The sequence below is a fragment of the Arachis duranensis genome, chromosome 6 (genome assembly GCF_000817695.3).
Source record: "Arachis duranensis cultivar V14167 chromosome 6, aradu.V14167.gnm2.J7QH, whole genome shotgun sequence".
Taxonomy (NCBI): Eukaryota; Viridiplantae; Streptophyta; class Magnoliopsida; order Fabales; family Fabaceae; genus Arachis; species Arachis duranensis.
The window spans coordinates 67,667,982-67,689,508 of NC_029777.3; the positions used below are offsets into that span (position 1 = coordinate 67,667,982).

Here is a 21,527-nt window from a genome sequence, read left to right on the forward strand (position 1 = left end):
AGGAAAGTGCATCCCTTGAGGCATCTCAGGGATTCCTTGGTGATGAGCTTCCTCATGCGTCTCTTGGGATCCATGAGTGGGCTCTCTTGTTTGCTCCATTCTCTTCTTAGTGATGGGCTTGTCCTCTTCAATGAGGATATCTCCTTTTATGATAACTCCAGCTGAGTAGCATAGATGGCAAGTAAGATGAGGAAAAGCTAGCCTTGCCAAGGTAGAGGGCTTTTCGATTATTTTGTAGAATTCAAGGGAGATGACTTCATGAACTTCTACTTCCTCTCCAATCATGATGCTATGAATCATGATGACCCGATCCACAGTAACTTCAGATCGGTTGGGGATGATGGAGCGTTGGATGAACTCCAACCATCCTCTAGCCACAGGCTTGAGGTCAAGTCTTCTTAATTGAACCGGCTTGCCTTTGGAGTCTCTTTTCCATTGAGCTCCTTCCACAAATATGTCCATAAGGACTTGGTCCAACCTTTGATCAAAGTTGACCCTTCTAGTGTAGGGGCGTGCATCTCCTTGTATCATGGGCAAGTTGAACGCCAATCTCACATTTTTCGGACTAAAATCTAAGTATTTCCCCCGAACCATTGTAAGATAATTCTTTGGATTTGGGTTCACACTTTGATTATGGTTCCTTGTGATCCATGCATTGGCATAGAACTCTTGAACCATTAAGATTCTGACTTGTTGAATGGGGTTGGTCAGAACTTCCCAAGTTCTTCTTTGGATCTCATGTCGGATCTCCGGATACTCATTTTTCTTGAGCTTGAAAGGGACCTCAGGGATCACCTTCTTCTTGGCCACAACATCATAGAAGTGGTCTTGATAGGCTTTAGAGATGAATCTCTCCATCTCCCATGACTCAGAGGTGGAAGCTTTTGTCTTCCATTTTCCTTTTCTAGAGGTTTCTCCGGCCTTAGGTGCCATAGATGGTTATGGAAAAACAAAAAAGCTATGCTTTTACCACACCAAACTTAGAATATTGCTCGCCCTCGAGCAAGAGAAGAAAGAATAGATGAAGAAGAAGAAGATATGGAGAAGATGGAGAGAGGGTTGTGTTTCGGCCAAGGAGGAGAAGAGAGGGTTGTGCTGTGTGAAAATGAAGAAGAATGGAGGGGTTTATATAGTAGAGGGAGAGGGAGTAGGTTCGGCTATTTATGGTGGGTGATAAACCACTATTTTATGGTTTATATTGTGTTTTATTGAGTGGTTTTATCAAGCTTTTCACCCACTTATTCTTATGATTTGCATGTATTTACAATTTCTTCCTAAAAATATCCTATGATTAATAACTTGCTTCCTAAGGACCTTTTTGTTGTATATTTTTATCTTCCTTCCTACCATTCGATGCCGTGATCCGTATGTTAAGTGTTTCAGGCTTCATAGGGCAGGAATGGTGTAAGGAATGAAGAGGAAGCATGCAAAAATGGAAGGAACACAAGGAATTGAGGAGATGACCAGCGAGAACTCACGCGGTCGCATGGCTCACGCGACCATGCGAAATTGAAGGAATTACCGTGACGCACTCGCGTGCCTGACGCAACCACACGGATTGGAAGCTGCACGAACGACGCGAAAGTGTAGATGACGCGCACACGTGGTACGAGAAATGCTGAGTGACGCGAACGCGTGGACGACGCAGACGCGTGACGAGCGCGATCTGCAGAATTACAAAAGTCGCTGGCACAGATTCCGGGCCGTATTTCAACCCAGTTTTCGGCCCGGAAACACATATTAAAGTCCAGGAACATGCAAAGACTCAGGACATCAATTCATATCAGATCATAATTGAATTTTAGATTTTAGATGTAGTTTTTAGAGAGAGAGGTTCTCTCCTCTCTCTTAGGATTTAGGATTAGGATTCCTCTTAAAGGATTTAGGATTTCAACTCTTCATCAGGTTCAATATTCCTCTTACTTTATATTTCTCTTTTATTTTCAGATACTTTAATGCTTGTATTACATATGTTGCCTATTTGGCTTATGAGCCATTCATGTTAGGATTTTCTTTATTTAATATAAATTGAGGTATTTCAGACTTATATGTTATGGATGCTTTAGCTTTATCCAATTTATTTTCATTCGAGTAGATTTTCTTTCCTTTTGGCTTTGGTTGATTAATTGGTAACTCTTGAGTTGTCAAACTCATTGTTGACTGAAAATTGGGATTCTTCAAGAATTAATTCCAGTTCCAATAACTCCAACCTTTCCCAAGTGGTTGACTTAGTGGGAGAAAAATCCAATTCATTCACTTGACTTACCTTCATAGTTAGAGGTTGACTTAGTGGGAGAAAAATCTAATTCTCATCACAATTGATAAGGATAACTGGGATAGGACTTCCAGTTCTCATACCTTGCCAAGAGCTTTACTAGTTATCTTTTTGACAACTTGTTATTTTATATTACTTGTTCAACCCTTTTGAAAACCCCAAAATATACTTTTCCATAACCAATAATAAATCATACTTCCCTACAATTCCTTGAGAAGACGACCCGAGGTTTGAATACTTCGATTTATAAATTTGTTGGGTTTTGTTACTTGTGACAACCAAAACGTTTGTAAGAAAGGTTGATTGCTTGGTTTAGAAACTATACTTGCAACGAGAATTTATTATAACTTCTAAACCATCAATCCTCAGTTCTTCAAAATGGCGCCGTTGCCAGGGAATTGCAAACGTGTGCCTTATTATTGGTTATTGTAAATATTTTTCTTTTACTTGTTTATTTGTTTTTGTTCTCCCTTCTTATTTCTAATAACTACTATGAATTCTCACCCCTCTTGCTTTGAGTTTGGTTCTACTTTTGTTGCAAGGAATGGAAGCTATAACAGGAATATACATCAAGGTCAAAGCAATCAAAGATGGACGGAGCCAAGAGGATCTGATCAACCCTTTAGGCAACAACACCCTCCTAGATATCACAGACAAAGACCATTCTACAATGCATACCAAGCTGATAAATATGGTGGACTGCCTAGTAGCTACCAACAAGCCCCCTCCGTATGCTCAGATACCATCATCACAACATAACTTTGAACTACCATACTCACAAGCACTTTACCACAAAACACCCTCATATGACCCTAACCCATATCCACCATACCAACCACCTTATGAGCCATATGAACCATATATAGAACCACCCCAATTACTCCCAAGGACCACCACCTCCATATGCACCATGTCCATATCCATCGACCCAAGACTCACAGGCTCGCCTCAAGGAAACAGTAGATCAATTTCATGCAACCCTTCATCAACTGGAGCAGGCAATAAATCAATTACCTTCCAGATGTTCAGGCGCTCAAGGAACCCCCATGGCCTCATGTGGAGAATCTAATGAAGAACGTAGCATGAAGGAGACACTAGAAACTCCAGTGGACAATAAGGAGCGTGACTTTGTACTGGAACAAGTGGAGGAAGTCGAAATCATTGAAGAAGAAGAAGTGGTCAAAGACTTAGGAGATGCTGAGCCTCCATTGGAAATTCAAGTCATAGATCCTTCTTCAAAGACGTCTAAAATTGATGTTGAGGAGGGTGTACAACCTCCAAGGCATCTCGTGGTTGAAGACTTTGAAAGGGATGATCAAGAGATGGATTCAATCATTGATGAATTCTTATCTGCGTTTGAATCCTCTTCCATTGGACTTGATATGGAGTTTATAGAAGAAAAAGCACAACCTCCCATACCCTTAGTGAAAAATGAAGAAGAAATTGAATTGGAAGAAATCTACCAAGAGGAAGAGGTTGATATTAAAGAAGCTTGCAAAGAGGTGGTAGTTGTCAAAGAAGAACACAAAAGAGTGGAGCTTGCAAGTTCATTAGAAACCCCTCCCCCTAAGTTGCCATCACCCTAAACAAGCGATAGGATTAGTTGGAGATATACTTGACTTTCGCTTATTATATAAAAGATAACTAAGTAGAACGACAACCCTTTTATTATTACACTGGAGATGGTCAGTGGTAGAAGTTGTCAAGCAAGGTTCAACATGGTTTTATGCTCAAGGTTTAAATGCAAGGATTGGTGTAAAGCTCAACTGAATGGGTCTAGGAAGTTGTTTGGCCGCTTTAGTGAGAATTCAGATTGCCTGCCACCCGGTTGGAACACTGATGATCAACTTGAAGACGGGTGTAGAAACAAGATTTGGGATCCCGGAGGCTATTGGAAGTACAAACATTGGTGGGGATTCCTGGATCAGTACAAGCATAAGCCACCATAACAGGAAGCTTACCAAATGTCCAACTTAAGGACTTTAACTAAAAGTGCTAGGTGGGAGACAACCCACCATGGTATGATCGTTCCTTTTCCATTTCAGTCTGTTTTTGAATTTTTATTGAACCTGGAATCATGCATAGCATTCATATTAAGAATTGCATTCTGCATACTGGATTAAAAAAAAAGAGAAAAGGGCATGCGACGCGCCCGCGTCCTCTGTGCCTTAGGAAGAAAAGAGACTTTACAGAGAGTCACGCGAGAGCGTGGCTGGAGGCGTACCTTTGGCATAAATTTGTCCATGCGACCGCGTCGCTGACGCGTCCGCGTCAAGTGGGAAAAATGCCTCCCATGCGTCCGCGTCACCCACGCGAACGCGTGCCTCAACATCGACGTAAAAAGGGTGTATGGCCGAAACTTGAGCTAGAATTGGGCTGGACTCGTGCTAGAAGCTTCTTTGAGAATTCCAAGGCCATACCACCCGGATGGAATAATGACGATCAATTTAAGGACGAGTGTCAAAACAAAGTGTGGGATCCCAGATCGCACAATGAAAATCAAATTTGGGAGCTCATGGTTTGTGGAGAGCTCCATCAAAGCTTGAAGATATTGAAATTGAAGAATGGAGCTTATTGGAGATTCAAGCATTGGTGGAAGTTCCAAGATGAGTACAAGCACAAGCCCCCTTGAGAGGAGCTCCCCATAAGTCCAACTTAAGGACAATAAACAAAAGTGCTAGGTGGGAGACACCCCACCATGGTAACATCTTTTCATTTTCTTTCTTTGTACATATTGGTAGAATTAGTTTAATTTCATGTTTTTATTGGTTTGTTAAGGTTAGTGAGAAGTATAATATGATAAATAAGGTTTTAGGGTGTTTTGGTAGCTGTTTGGAGGATTGAAAAGCTTGGATTGGTGCAAGAACTTAGAAAAAATTTTGAAAAACAGAACACCATCCACGCGTGCGCGCACCTGAGCATTTTTCGACCATCCACGCAGACGCGCACTGTACGCGTACGCGTGGATGCAAAATTTCACCTCCAGCCAAAAACCCGAGAGTTAGGCCTGCACTGTGCGAACATTGGGCCTAAGGCACAAGTCTGTGCACGCGTGCACGCACTTGGCGCGTACGCGCACATGATCTTAAAATTGACAATGCACGCGCACGCACACTGTGCGCGCACGCGTCGATTGCACGATCCACACTCCTGGTACTTTTACCCGAGAGTTGTGCCAGACTTGGGCCGACATTATGCCTCCGGCCTAACTCGATGCACGCGTGCGCGCACCTGGTGCATATGCGTCCTTCAACCAATATGCACATCGACGCGTAAGCGCGCATGACGCGTACGCGTCGGTAAAAAAAAGAGTTTTTTTTCTCATCTTCCATTTTCTTTTGTTCATTACATTCACATACTTCTACTCTTTCCATTTTCATTTTGTTTCTATAGCATATTTTCAATTTCTTTTCTAAGTGTCATTTCAATAATGATGTTGAATTCTTATACTCAATTATTGAGACTCTCTTGCTTTATCTTCGTGCTTTGTGACCTGTTTAACATTAATTGAAATGTTTGTTCCACACACAAGGTAGTGCTTTAGTCCTTCCTAACTCATTATCCTTTGTTTTTGTGCTTCATCATCATTGAGTTAGGTTGGGACCAAATGCCCTCATGCTTATCACTAATCTTGTTTGTGTCAATTCTTATTTGATCTTGATGCTCAAAATGTTTTTCATGCTTTAACTTTACTCTTGCATCAAGTATCATTGATATGCCATTAGCTTATATTGTTTTTTCACTTACATGTGTAGCTACCATGTAGTGGGAACCTTACTATTATTTGGCCTTTCCTTTTAGGTTGGCCACCAAGAAGGGGGAAAGGAAAAGCTTTTAAATGGGGCAACAAACAAGTCATCCGCACAACCTTTTGAAGGAGCTCATCAATTGTAGCAACCCATCCACCTTGCTCTTCTTTGCATGCACCGAGGACAGTGCAATCTTCGAGTGTGGGGAGGTCGTCGACCGGTCTCCATGGGTAACAATTTTCTTTTTCAACACCAATGTTAGTTAGTTATTGCATTTGCATGCTAGGTTGCATGTTAGTTAGAATTTGTACATATTTTACTACCCTCTTCTTATTAGGACTACTTGGTTAGGGTGATGATTTCTTTCCCAAGAAACCGTTTTAGGGCAATCTACCAATTTGAAATTTTTTTTTGTTGAACTTGCTTGAAAGAATTTATTTTGGAACATGGTTTTTGAGCTAAAAACACAAGCATGTGAGACTTGAGCCTATTAATGTGGTTACATTTTATAACCACTTATTTTCCATTCTTGTGTGAAATTGTTCTCTATCTATGATTGTAATCTTTGATTTGTTTGATTCTATATGTCCATTATTCCTTGTATTCATGCATTTATATGATTGAGGCCATCATTTCATTTAGCTTACTTACCCAAAAAGCCTTACCCCTTATCATCCATTGTTAGCCGATTTTGAGCCTACGCTTAACCCACTTGTTCTTTAATTTAGCACATTACAAGCCTTAAAGCGGAAAACAATGAATGTTTTTTATTTGGATCTTTGATTGGCTTAGGCTAGTGAGTGTGAGTGTCATTCAAGAGTGGGAAAACTTTGGGACATTGGTTGGGATAAAAGGGTGTTTGTGTTTTGTATTTTTATATTGGGGAATTGGTACATACTCATGTGTTGATTAAATGTATAGACCTTATGCATTGATGTCCTTGTGTATAGTTTGAAAGAAAAAAAGAAAAAATGAAAAGAAAAAGAAATAAAAGTGAAAAAGCAAAAAAGAAAAGAAAAGAAAAAAATGTAAATAGAAAAAGAAAGAAAAAAAAAGAAGAGCAATAAAGGGGACAAAATGCCCCAAAGTAAAGTTCAAATAAAATCAATGCATAAGTGTTGTGAAATGAAAAGAAAATGCATGAGTATGTGAAAAAAGTGAGGAATGGGTAGTTAGATTAGTACTTAATTGTATAGGTCATTATATAGGTTAGGTGAAAAAGTTTAAGTTAATCAAAGATTCAAATCCTAAGTCCACTAGCCATATATGATCCAACCTTGACCCTAGCCCCATTACAACCTAAAGAAAAGACCTCATGATACATGTATGCATGCATTGAATAATTGTTGATTGTCAGAAGAAAAACAAATCTTGGAAAGCATGATTAGGGGAGAATTGAGAGAATCAACCCCAAACATCGAGCGACTAGAGTGCAGACACTTCCGGTGAGGGTTCGATGCTCAATTCCTTGATTCCCGGCTTTCATGAGCTTTCTTCTCGCAAGTCTACTTGAACTTCATTTTGATAATCGAATTGGTAGGATTCATGAATCGTTATATGATCTTGGCCCTACTTGTGCATGTATGATTTGGAGGATTGATTTATTTTTAACCAAGTAGGTAAAACCATTTTGCATTTAGTTGCATATAGTTTAGGTTGCATATAGTTTATTTACATGGAATAAATGTTGATACCCTTTGTTTCTCTCTTGGCTTAAGCATGAGGACATGCTTGGTTTAAGTGTGGGGAGGTTGATAAACCCCATTTGTAGGGTTTATCTTGTATTGATTTTAGGGGATTTTATAACCTTTTACCCACATTTATTCAATAAAATAGCATGGTTTTGTATATTCTCCTTTAATTGTGCTTAGATGTGAAAACATGCTTTTAGACCCTTAATTTGATGGTTTTAATCTCCCTTTGATTCCACTAGATGCCTTGATATGTTTGTTAGTGATTTCAGATTGAAAAGGGCAGGAACGGATCAAAGGAGTGAAGAGGAAAGCATGCAAAGTGGAGAACTCATGAAAATTCAAAGAAGTTGAACTCGCCCATGGATGCGCGCGCGCACCTGGCACTTGCGCGCACCTGCGAATCACCCCATAGACGCGTACGCGTGCTGTGCGCGTACGCGTCGGTGCTGGTTTATGATTTTTTTAATGAAAACGTGACCAACGAATTCTGAAGGGTTGTGGGGCCCAATCTCAACCAACTTTGGCACCTAAACTGCTATTTAAAGCCAAGGATTGAAGAGCAAAGGGGATTCCAATCATTTTTCACTCATTAGGATTAGTTTAGAGGTAGTTTCTAGAGAGAGAAGCTCTCTCTTCTCTCTAGAATTAGGATTAAGATTAGGTTTAGTTCTTAGATCTAGGTTTTCCTTCATTCATTCTTCTACTTCTACTCTTCAATTCATTGTAGTTACATTCATTCTTCTTCCATTCTTTTGTTATAATCTCTTTTATGTTGTTCTTGTATTTTGTTGTAGATCTACTTTTGTTTCTTCTACTTTCTTTCCATTCAATCCAAGGTAATTCATAATAAATGTATTTCTTTTAATTGTTGTTGTTAATTCCTTTCAATAATTGTTGTTAGATTTCATTCTTGTTGTCAATTGACTTTGCTTTTCTTTTGTACCTTCCAAGTGTTCGATGAAATGCTTGGTAGGATTTTAGTGTAGCTTTTGTTCCTCTTGGCTTTGGTTGAGTAATTAGTGACTCTTGAGTTATCTAATTCTTTTGTTGATTGATAATTAGAAGTTGCTAATTGATTTGAATACCTCTAAAGCTAGTCTTTCCTTTAGGAGTTGATTAGGACTTGAGGAATCAAATCGATTCATCCACTTGACTTTCCTTTATCTAGTAAGGGTTAACTAAGTGGGAGCAATGGACAATTCTCATCACAATTGAGGAGGATAACTAGGATAGGACTTCTAATTCTCATATCTTGCCAAGAGCTTTGTTAGTTGTTAGTTTATTTTCTTTGCCATTTATAATTCTTGTCTAAAATCCCAAAAACCCCAAAATAACTCACAACCAATAACAAGACACTTTATTGTAAATCCTAGGGAGAACGACCTGAGGTTTAAATACTTTGGTTATTAATTTTAGGGGTTTGTTACTTGTGACAAACAAAATTTTTGTATGAAAGGATTATTATTTGGTTTAGAAACTATACTTTACAACGAGATTTCATTAGTGAAATTCTAAACCATCAAAAATCCAATCATCACCCTGCCACGCGTACGCGTGCCCCACGCGTCCGCATCATTTTTTCAAAATAGGCCATCCACGCGATCGCGTCACCCAAAGATTTGGCAATATGCATTTCAAACAGAGAGTTTCGCGACCGCGAGGCTGCCCTCGCGCTAATGGCACAAATCGATCTATGCGACCGCGTGGATGACACATCCGCATCATTTCATAGAAGCGCTACTCACACGTCTGCGTCGCCTGTGCTGCACAACTTATCCAAATCAGCCAAATATCTTATCTTTTCTTCCCAAATCTGAATCTTTTCTTTCCCTTCTTATTTCTTTCTTCCTTCCTTTCTTTTTTCTTTCTTTTTTCCTTTCAATTGGTGTTAGAAATTTATTTGGGTCATTATTTTGCTTGTGGATTGCTAAGAAATTGCTTGACAATTATATATTATTTTTTTAAGGGTGCTTGCATGTTCAATTTAATACTTTCTATACCTTATTTAATATGCATGCTTTGTCTTTGTGAAAAAGCCCGTATGGCATTGTGCATTCTTAATTATTCTATCCTTCTACTCTAATGCCTGTTTTTTACAAACCCCTTTTCAATATTTTATTAATTAAATATAATTGCCAATACAAACGTTATTGTTAGTTTCTCACGACTAATAATACATTATGGATTTTAATGCTTGATTTACGCTACTCATTCCTTTACCAGCATGCCAATAAACATCTTGCATTTAATTGCCTCAAATTATCATGCTATGCTTCCATTGATGTCCTAATTTCATGGAATCGCGACCATGTGTTAACGACATTCTTCTTTATTTTGGCATGATTCTTACTACTACTGCCCTCTCCCTTGCTCTATCCCTTTGACTTCATGTCCCTTTCTCTTCTTCCTTTTTCAGGCTGGCCACCAGGAAGAGTAAAGAGAAAAACTCTACATCGAGCACCGACTGAGGAACCACATCCCCCGCCACCTGCACATCTTTGCATGCACCGAGGACGGTGCAATCTTTAAGTGTGGGGAGGTCGATACCGATCTTCACGGGTTAGTTAGTCCCTTCTCAACACCAATTTTTGTTTTTTATTGTTGCATTTGCATGTTTGATTGCATGTGTTTTATTTTGTGCATATTTTACCACTTGGTTGAAGTAATATTTTCTTTTTCAAGAAACCTTTTATAGTATTTCACTAATTTGAATAAAACTTTTTGAAAAACTTGTATGAAGAAATATTATTTTGGAATATGGTTTAGAGCTCGAACACACAAAACCAGTGATATTTTGAGCCTATTTGATTGGTTGCATTTTATCAACCAATATATTTTATTTTTGAGTATTATTCTCTCTAAAATTGTAATTTTTGTCTTGCTTAATTCTATATTTCCACTGTTTGATGTATGTATGCACTTATATGATTGAGGCCTTGTTTCACTAAGCTTACATACCGATATGGCCTTACCCTTCCATTATCCTTTGCAAACCAATTTGAGCCTATTTTACTCATTTGTTCTTTACTTTAGCTCGTTACTAACTCTAAGCGGAAAACAATGTCCTTAATTTGAATCCTTGATTAGTTTAGACTAGTAAACATGCTCATGATTTAAGTGTGGGGAAGTTGGATTTGAAAATATTTGGTTTGAGTAATTGGGTATTGTATATTTTAGTGAAAATGTGCAAAATAGTAGTTGAGCACATATTATTGCATTCAATACTTTAATCATATGCATTGAGAAAAATAAAAGAAAAATAAAAAAAGAAGAGAAAAATAAAAAAAGTGAAAAAGAAAAGAAAAAAACAAATAATAAAAGGGGACAAAATGCCCCAAAGTAAGTGTTGGTATCAATGCATATGTACTGAACTCAAATTTAGGATGCATGAATATGTGGAAAACACAGTTAATGGGAAGTTAGATCTTGTATTGTGATTATATGGATTGTCTTAAGTTAGGTGAAAAAAGTTTATGTTAATTAAGGATTCAGATTTTAGTCCACTTGGCCAAATACAATCCTACCTTGACCTTAACCCCATTACAACCCTTAAAAGACGTCTTGATTTGTGTATTGGTGCATTAAATTTTTGTTGATTGTTAGATGAAGAGCAAGCTATAGAAAGCAAGATTAGTAGAGAATTGAGAGAGTTGACCCTAGACACTTGAGAGTTAGAATGATATACACTACCAGTAAGGGTTCAGTGCTTAATTCTATGTTTCCTGCTTTCATGAGCTATCTCCTTCTTGCAAATTATTTGTATTGTATTTTGTGATTTGAATTAGTAAAATCCAGCTCATATTTATTATTTACTTTTTCACCAAGTAGGTAGAATCATTTTAGCATGTGGTTGCATTCACATTCATAGGTTGCATTGCATGAGTCTTGTTTTTCCCTACTCGTTTATTTTATCTCCTTAAGCTAAGAATGAGGACATGCTAATGTTTATGTGTGGGAGGTTGATAAACCACCATTTAATGGTTTATATTGTGTTTTATTGAGTGGTTTTATCAAGCTTTTCACCCACTTATTCATATGATTTGCATGTATTTACAATTCCTTCCTAAAAGTATCCTATGATTAATAACTTGCTTCCTAAGGACCTTTTTGTTGTATATTTTTATCTTCCTTCGTACCATTCGATGCCGTGATCTGTATGTTAAGTGCTTCAGGCTTCATAGGGCAGGAATGGTGTAAGGAATGAAGAGGAAGCATGCAAAAATGGAAGAAACACAAGGAATTGAGGAGATGACCAGTGAGAAGTCATGCGGTCGCATGACTCACGCGACCGCGTGAAATAAAGATTTTTGAAATTTGATTTTTGAAAAAAGATAAGATAAGATAAAAATTTTAAAATAAAAATCAATAACCTCTTAATTTACGGAAAAGCAAATAAAAATAAAAAATAAAAACAAATCAAAAAGCAAATATTTACAATAACCAATAATAAGGCACACGTTTGCGATTCCCCGGCAACGGCGCCATTTTGATGAGGGAACTTTTGCGTGGTCTAGAAATTTGCGGATAAATCCTCGTTGCAAGTATAGTTTCTAAACCTTCAAAAGTCCTTTCATACAAACATTTTGGTTGTCACAAGTAACAAACCCCCTTGAAATTGATAACCGAGTATTCAAACATCGGGTCGTCTTCTCAAGGAATTGCAGGGAGGTATGTTCTTATTATTGGTTATGAGTTTGTAAATTAGGGGTTTTAGAAATTAGGGAGCAGTATGTTGCAGAAGAAGAAATAAAATAAATAAATAACTATAAAATAAACTCTTGGCAAGGTATGAAAACAGGAAGTCCTATCCTGGTTATCCTTATCAATTGTAAAGAGAATTGGATTCTTCTCTCACTTTGTTAACCTCTAACTATGAAGGTAAGTTAGGTAGATGAATTAATTCTGATTCCTCAGGTCCTAGTCTTTCCTTGGGAAAGACTAGAGTTATTGGAACTTGAATTAATTCTTGAAGAATTCCAATTTTCAATCAACAATGAGTTTGATAACTCAAGGGTCACCAATTATTTAACCAAAGTCGAAAGGGAAAAATAAATCTAAATTGAATTGAAAGCAATCTTAAACAGAATAAAACAATCATAATCTGAAATACCTCAAAATGCATTAATAAAAGAAATCAATTCTAACATGAAGTTCGTAAACCAACATTAACAAACTGAAATAAAATAATAGAATAAATAAAGAACCTGAGATTGAGAGCTACTCCTAAAACTAAGAGAAATCCTAAATCCTAATACTAAGAGAGAGGAGAGAACCTCTCTCTCTAAAAACTACATCTAAAACATGAAAAGTGAATTATGAGAGCCTCTTCAGAGCATGATTATGAATGGATGCATTCTCCCACTTTATAGCCTCTAATCTGTGTTTTCTGGGCCAAAAACTGGATCAAAAATAGCCCAGAAATCACTTCCAGCGCTTTCTGGTCCGTACAGGTTGCGAAAAAAATGACGCGGCCGCATGGCTCACGCGGCCGCGCGGGTTGCGTTCCTGCCAGGTCACGCGTCCGCGTGACTCACGTGATCGCGTCGCCTGGCGTTGTGGCAGCTATGGCAAATTATATATCAAATCGAGGCCCCGGATGTTAGCTTTCCAACGCAACTGGAACCGCATCGTTTGGATCTCTGTAGCTAAAGTTATAGCCGTTTGAGTGCGAAGAGGTCAGGCTGGACAGCTTAGCAGTTTCTCCAACTTATTGTATTCCTTCCACTTTTGCATGCTTCCTTTCCATCCTCTGAGCCATTCCTGCCTTGTAATCTCTGAAAACACTTAACACACATATCAAGGCATCTAATGGTGATAAGAGAGGATTAATAATAAGCAAATATAAGTCCAAAGGAACATGTTTTCAATCAAAGCACATAATTAGGAAGGCAAATGTAAAACATGCGAATAGTATGAATAAGTGGGTAAAGAGTTGATAAAATCCACTCAATTGAGCACAAAAATAAACCATGAAATAGTGGTTTATCAATCCACCTGTAGAATGATCCAGTGACATCTTAGAGAACTCAGACAGACCATAATAGAATATATCTATCATGGTCCACTCTGAAAACATGTCAGAAGGACACTTTTTGGTCATCTGCTTGTATCTTTCCCAAGCTTCATAGAGGGATTCACCATATTTTTTCTTGAAGGTCTGAACATCCACTCTAAGCTTGCTTAGCTTTTGAGGAGGAAAGAATTTAACTAAGAAGGCCGTGACCAGCTTATCCCAAGAGTCCAGGCTATCCTTAGGTTGTGAGTCCAACCATGTTCTAGCTTTGTCTCTTACAGCAAAAGGGAAAAGCATGAGCCTGTAGACTTCAGGATCTACTCCATTAGTCTTAACAGTCTCACAGATTTGCAAGAACTCAGTTAAAAACTGGTAGGGATTTTCTGATGGAAGTCCATGAAACTTGCAATTTTGTTGTATTAGAGCAACTAGTTGAGGTTTCAGCTCAAAATTGTTTGCTCCAATGGCATGAATTGAGATGCTTCTTCCATCAAACTTGGAAGTAGGTATAGTATAATCACCAAGCATCCTCCTTGCATTATTGTTGTTGGATTCGGCTGCCATATCCTTTTCTTGTTCGAAAATTTTAGTAAGGTTGTCTCTGGATTGTTGTAATTTAGCTTCTCTTAGTTTCCTCTTCAGAGTCTTTTCAGGTTCAGGATCAGCTTCAACAAGAATGCCTTTTTCTTTGTTCCTGCTCATATGAGAAAGAAGAGAACAGAAAAGGAAGAGGAATCCTCTATGTCACAGTATAGAGATTCCTTTATGTTAGTAGAAGAAGAAAGGAATAGAAGAAGGAGAAGAGTTAAGAATCCAAACAAAAGGGTGAAGATAGGTTCAGATTCTTGAGATGAAGAGAAGTGTTAGTAAATAAATAAATAAATAGAAGAAGATGAGAGGGGGAGAATTCGAAAAATTAATTTTGAAAAAGGGTTAGTGATTTTCGAAAATTACAGGGAAATAAAATTAAAATTAAAATTTAAAACAATTAATTAATTAAAAAAGATTTTTTTTAAAAAAAGAAGGAGAAATTTTCGAAAATTAGAGAGGGAAAAGTAGTTAGGTGGTTTTGAAAAAGATAAGAGACAAACAAAAAGTCAATTAGTTAGTTGAAAAAGATTTGAAAATCAATTTTAAAAAGATAAGAAGATAAGACGTTAGAAGGGATATTTTGAAATCAAATTTTTGAAAGAGATATGATTTAAAAAGATATGATTAAAAAGATATGGTTGAAAAAGATTTAATTTTTAAAATTAAAATTAATTACTTGACTAAGAAGAAACTAAAAGATATGATTCTAGAATTTAAAGATTGAACCTTTCTTAACAATAAAGTAACAAACTTCAAATTTTTGAATCAATCACATTACTTGTTAGCAAGATACAACTAATTTTAAAATTTTTTTGACTAAGTCAACCCAATTTTTTGAAAATTTGAGAGAAATAAGGAAAAGATATTTTTTTGATTTTTTGAATTTTTAATGATGAGAGAGAAAAACACAATTATGACCCAAAAACATGAAAATTTTGGATCAAAACACGTGATGCATGCAAGAACACTGAATGTCAAGATGAACACCAAGAACACTTTGAAGATCATGATGAACATCAAGAACATATTTTTGAAAAATTTTTGATGCAAAGAAAACATGCAAGACACCAAACTTAGAAATCCTCAATGCTTAGATACTATGAATGCAAAAATGCACATGAAAAACAACAAAAGATACAAAACAAGAAAACATCAAGATCAAACAAGAAGACTTACCAAGAACAACTTGAGGATCATGAAGAACACATGCATGAATTTTTGAAAACTTTTAGAAAAATAAAAATAAAAGTATGCAATTGACACCAAACTTAAAAATTGACTCAAGACTCAAACAAGAAACACAAAACATTTTTGAATTTTTTTTTATTTTATATTATTTTTTTTATTTTATTTTATATTTTTCGAAAAACATATAGGAAAAAGAAAATAAGAAATTCAAAATTTTTAAGAAGAATTCCAGGAATCTTTCAATGTTTAGCCTAGAGCTCCAATCCAGGGGTTGGACATGGCTTAACAGCCAGCCAGTTTTAGGATATAAATCAGACATACAACAGCTGATATTCCAATTAACTTGCCTCTATGCTGATGATTGGAAGCCTCAATCCAAAAGAATTTTGGATATGGCTTTTCGGCCAGCCAGGCTTCAACATGTTACCATGAAACTCTAGAATTCATTCTTTAAAAGTTTAGAATAATTTTCGAAAACAAAAGGAAAAAATTTTTTTTTGAAAGATTTTTGAAAAATTTTTGAAAATAAAACAAAAAGAAAATTACCTAATCTGAGCAACAAGATGAACCGTCAGTTGTCCAAACTCGAACAATCCCCGGCAACGGCGCCAAAAACTTGATAGGCAAAATTGTGATCTCTAATAATGGCATTCAACTTGGTGTGCGCATCCACTAACTCAGCATTTTCTTCACAACTTCGCACAACTAACCAGCAAGTGCACTGGGTCGTCCAAGTAATAAATCTTACATGAGTAAGGGTCGATCCCACGGAGATTGTTGGTATGAAGCAAGCTATGGTCATCTTGAAATTCTCAGTTAGGCGGATAATATATGGTTATGGAGTTTTCGAATAATAATAATAAATAAACAGAAAATAAAGATAGAAATACTTATGTAAATCATTGATGGGAATTTCAGATAGGCGTATGAAGATGCTATGCTCTTTCTGAATCTCTGCTTTCCTACTACCTTCAACCAATCCTTCTTACTCCTTTCCATGGCAAGCTATATATAGGGCATCACCATTGTCAATGGCTACATCCCATTCTCTCAGTGAAAAAGGTCCAAATGCTCTGTCACAGCATGGCTAATCATCTGTCGGTTCTCGATCATGCCGGAATAGAATCCATTGATTCTTTTGCGTTTGTCATCACGCCCAACAATTGCGAGTTTGAAGCTCATCACAGTCATTCAATCCCTGAATCCTACTCGGAATACCACAGACAAGGTTTAGAATTTCTGGATTCTCATGAATGCCGCCATCAATTCTAGCTTATACCACGAAGATTCTGATTAAGAAATCTAAGAGATATGCGGTCGGTCTAAGGTAGAACGGAGGTGGTTGTCAGTCATGCGTTCATAGGTGAGAATGATGATGAGTGTCACGGATCATCACATTCATCATGGTGAAGTGCAACGAATATCTTAGAACAGGAATAAACTGAATTAAATAGAAAATAGTAGTAATTGCATTAAAACTCGAGGTACAGCAGAGCTCCACACCTTTAATCTATGGTGTGTAGAAACTCCACCGTTGAAAATACATAAGTGGTAGTGGTCTAGGCATGGCCGAATGGCCAGCCCCCATGAACGTGATCAATAGTCTCCTAAGATGAATAATGGAATAAAACCGAGACCAAAGATGTCTAATACAACAGTAAAATGTCCTATTTATACTAGACTAGCTACTAGGGTTTACAGAAGTAAGTAATTGATGCAGAATTTCACTTTCGGGGCCCACTTGGTGTGTGCTTGGGCTGAGATTGAGCTATACACATGTAGAGGCTTCTTTTGGAGTTGAACGCCAAGTTGTAACGTGTTTTTGGCGTTCAACTCTGGTTCGTGACGTGTTTCTGGCGTTTGACTCCAGAATGCAGCATGGAACTGGCGTTGAGCGCCAATTTACGTCATCTAATCACGAATAATGTATAGACTATTATATATTTATGGAAAGCTTTGGATGTCTACTTTCCAACGCCATTGAGAGCGCACCATTTGGAGTTCTATAGCTCCAGAAAATTCATTTTGAGTGCAGGGAGGTTAGAATCTAACAGCATCAGCAGTCCTTTGTCAGCCTTCTATCAGAGTTTTGCTCAAGTCCCTCAATTTTAGTCAGAAAATACCTGAAATCACAAAAAAATACACAAACTCATAGTAAAGTCTAGAAATGTGAATTTAGCATAAAAACTAATGAAAACATCCCTAAAAGTAGCTAGATCCGACTAAAAACTACCTAAAAATAATGCCAAAAAGTGTATAAATTATCCACTCATCAACTTCGTTGTCCAAGACCTGAAAAAGAAATACTTGTAGGTGAGTGAGAACATCATCCTCGAAAGGGTTCTCACAATAGGGTTGCAGAATTACTATAATAGGATACGTGAAAATAAAACCGTGACAGTGATTAATAACTGCCTTATGAATCTTTTCAAAATCAAAGATTTAATATCAAAATCCCAAAATTCTTTCTAGAAGAAAAAATTGTTAATTCTTCAAAAATATGAAAGCCTTTTTAAAAGTCTTTCTTAGACAGTATGAATGACCAAGCTATTCCAAACATAGGTTCATTAAGTCTATACTGAACCAGTTTAGTTTTTCATACTTTTCTAAGCCAAAAACAGAAACCAAACATGGCATTCGGCCCAACTCATAATCAGTCACAGCCCTAGGCCCAAATAATTGAATCCACAACCAATCCATCACAATCCAACAGAGTTTCAGTCGCAAACACAAGTAGGAAAGCTCGAGCATAAACAAGCAGTTACATCAAGTAGAACAGTTAACAATTAAACACAATTAATCACATAGGAAAACCAAGTACAATATGCACACCCAACAATGTCATGTAGATGCATATGATGAATGCCTATCCTAGTGGATGACGAGTCTCATCTATCGGTTATAAAGCCAACCTGACAACTCCTGGTAGCTAAACATTGGACTGTCCCTCTATCGTGCATCCCTAACTCGAGTTATTCACAATCGTAATCATAATCACACAACACCCACACTGGTGTTTATCCACGGGGGCGAGCTCATCCAGAACTTTCACAATGTCTGGCACACTTACGACATAGGACACTTACGACATAGGGTCAGCAGAGTATCGAGTCTCAACCTAGAGCACGTGGTGGCTAGCCATTGCTTTTACCTAGGGAAACTAATATCTCAGATAATTGGAAGTGCAACAATCAGATCATCAATCTCTAATCATCCATATTCATACTCATATAATCATCATTCAAGCCATAAATCACTTTTCTCAAAACACTTTTCTTTGAAATCAAATTCAATTCATCCCAGTCTTAACTTCAAAAATCCACATTTCTTAAATCACTTCTAGCTTATAAGCCATCTTTCTCAAAAGTAATTTCCTCTTTCAAAACAAGCCACATTTCCATAACATCCTACTAAAACTTCCAAACGATTCAGCAACAAGGCCAAATAAAAAATCTGTTTTGAAAGATCCAAAAATCAGTCATCCTAAAACAGAATTTGGTAATAGAAATTTCTCAGCAGAGTCTCAAGACTTTAGGGAAGGACAACCTATCTCAATTTCTTAAAAATTTATTGAAACTCTTAAAATTATAGATTCTTGGTTTAAGTAAATAGAAACAGAATTTATTATAAAGCCGAATCATATAAAGTCACAAGTCCCAGCCCAATCCAAAACCAATTCACTTGAAACGGAGCCAATTCATTTAAATTAAAACCACTTTCAGGTTACTTCTTAAAACGAATTCTTTGACTTCTTCCAAAATGTCACAAACGCAATTATTCAATCAAAAATCCAATTTCCATTAAAATCACTAAAAGCTCCTCTGAACGAAATTCTTAAGTCTACTAAAAGCATAAGCCCTTTTTATATTTAAAATCAATATTAGAACATAATACCTTTCTTCAGTGATTCAAAATGGCAAAGTAATTCCTTTCTAAATAAATCGAACTCAAGACATATAGTTTTCTTAAATAAATCAAATTTGAAAACATAACTATTTTCTTAATAAATCAAATAATACAATTTCTCAAATCCAAGCCTTTCTAAATAACTTTTCAAACAAAGTCTAAGATTTTTATAGAAATTTTGGCAGCATCTCCCCTAAAACTTGGACTTTGCCACCTTTTTCAGGTCCCAACCAAACCATTCCAGAATCTTTTTCAACAGTCTAAAACCCAAAATTAGTTCAAAAGCAAGCTAATTCCAACATTCACCTCATTTTCATATCTCAAGGAAACCGTTTCAATATCAAATCATTATCAACTGAGTAAACTCATTTCCAAAATTTTATAGAAATAGTTCAGCAACAATTCATTTATCAAAACCAAACAATAATCCAATCAAACATATAATCATATTCATCCAAAATAGCCAGACAATACATAAGACTTGTACAATCATAAAAAAGTATATAATTCTCACATCAGTATTGATTTATAACAACTCCAAATATAAAGTAGCTTTTAAGAAAACCCCTACCTCAATTGTCAAAAGTCTAAAATGTGTCACAGCTTGTTTTCCCTCGGCCCACAACTGCAGCAGCCGCAACCTCAGCTCCAAACCACTTTCTCAGCAACCACAATGACTCTAATCGCAACTTGGAATAACTAGAACTTGATCCTACGTTACTAAAATCTCAGAATTTCTAACCGACCATAATAGAATACAGATTTTCAATGGCTCCGGATCGTAAGCGCTTACCGTAACAAAGGAGGAACGACCGCTCCAAACAGCAGCGGCTCAAGCAAAGGTTTTGACGGCCACAATACCGCTCTCGGCAGCCAGAGGCACGACGGCCATGACAATAACAGCAACGGAGCTCCAACGGTGGCAGAAGCCCCTCCTTTTACTTACCTGTTCCGGTCTCCCTCTCTCCAGTAGCAACAAAGGCAATGGCAGAGCCTTTACAACAGCGGCGGTAGCTCAGCAACGGCGGTGATAGCAACGTCGCCCTTCCCATGCGCACTCTCTCTTTCTCGCATCGAGCTATTGCCTCGCATCCCTTTCGTTCGCAGTTCTATTTCCAATGTGGCTCAATGGCAATCGACAGCGACTACCAGATCTTCTGTGATGGTAACGAGGTGCGTCAGCCAAGCAGCGCCTCTTTCTTCTCTCCTGTGCGCTCCCTTCGCCCTTAGTCTTCCTCTTTCTGCCCGATCTTTCTCTCTCTTGCTTCGGTGTACAATGGCGGCGGCAACAGTGTGGAACACAGTGGCACAGCGCGACGGCGGTGGCGAGGCCCCGCGACTCCGGCGCGTCTCCTTCTCTTCTTCTTCTCCCCATCGCAGCTCCCTCTCTCTCACTCTGTTCCCTCTTTCTTTCTTTGTTTCTTTCTTTTACTTTGCAGCTACTGCTGCTGTGTTGTTAGTGTGCGTGTGTGCTGGGTGTGGGTATGGGGGTTGGGTAGCTAGGGTTAGGGTTAGGTAAAAAATTAAGATTTTGATTTGGGAATTTTGGGTTTAATTTAAGTAGGGTAATTTTAATAAAATTAGGGCATAGGGTACTAATTTAAAATCTGGTTAAATCCTTAAAATTTACTTCAAAATATTATTTGTTGTACCACAATACTAATTAAATAAAAAATCAAATACTTTAATTGAAATTAGAAGATAAGAAGATCAATTTTTCTTATTTCTAAAACTTAAAGTATTGAAGTATAAAAATATCAACTATTTAAATCATATACAATTTTTATTATTTCATAACTACTTACGTTATAATTTTAAATGTAGAAAATTACTCAATAATTATAAAATTAAATAAAGATCTTAATTTATTTCAAATTTAATTAATCAAAACTTACTTTAATTATCTTTAATAAAGAAATTTCTTAAATTAAAGCTACAAAATAATTGAATTTGAAATTAGTTCATGATAATCCTTTTCAAAAGTTTTGGGTCTTACATTCTACCCACCTTATAAAAATTTTCGTTCTCAAAAATTGATACAAAATGAAAGAAATTTCATAACACTTCACTCTTGAACACATTTAAGTTAAAGGCAATCTCAACATATGTAT

At 37.0% G+C, this 21,527-nt stretch overlaps 1 protein-coding gene across 1 annotated transcript in view; it reads right to left on the reverse strand.

Annotated features, from left to right (window-relative positions):
- Positions 1-20,468, reverse strand: part of LOC107493982 (uncharacterized) — a 39,772-nt gene extending 19,304 nt beyond the window's left edge. The window contains exon 1 of the mRNA XM_016115020.1: positions 20,363-20,468. Within this exon, the coding sequence (XP_015970506.1) occupies positions 20,363-20,468 (106 nt within the window). The remainder of the gene's footprint in view (positions 1-20,362) is intronic.
- Positions 20,469-21,527: the final 1,059 nt, after the last annotated feature.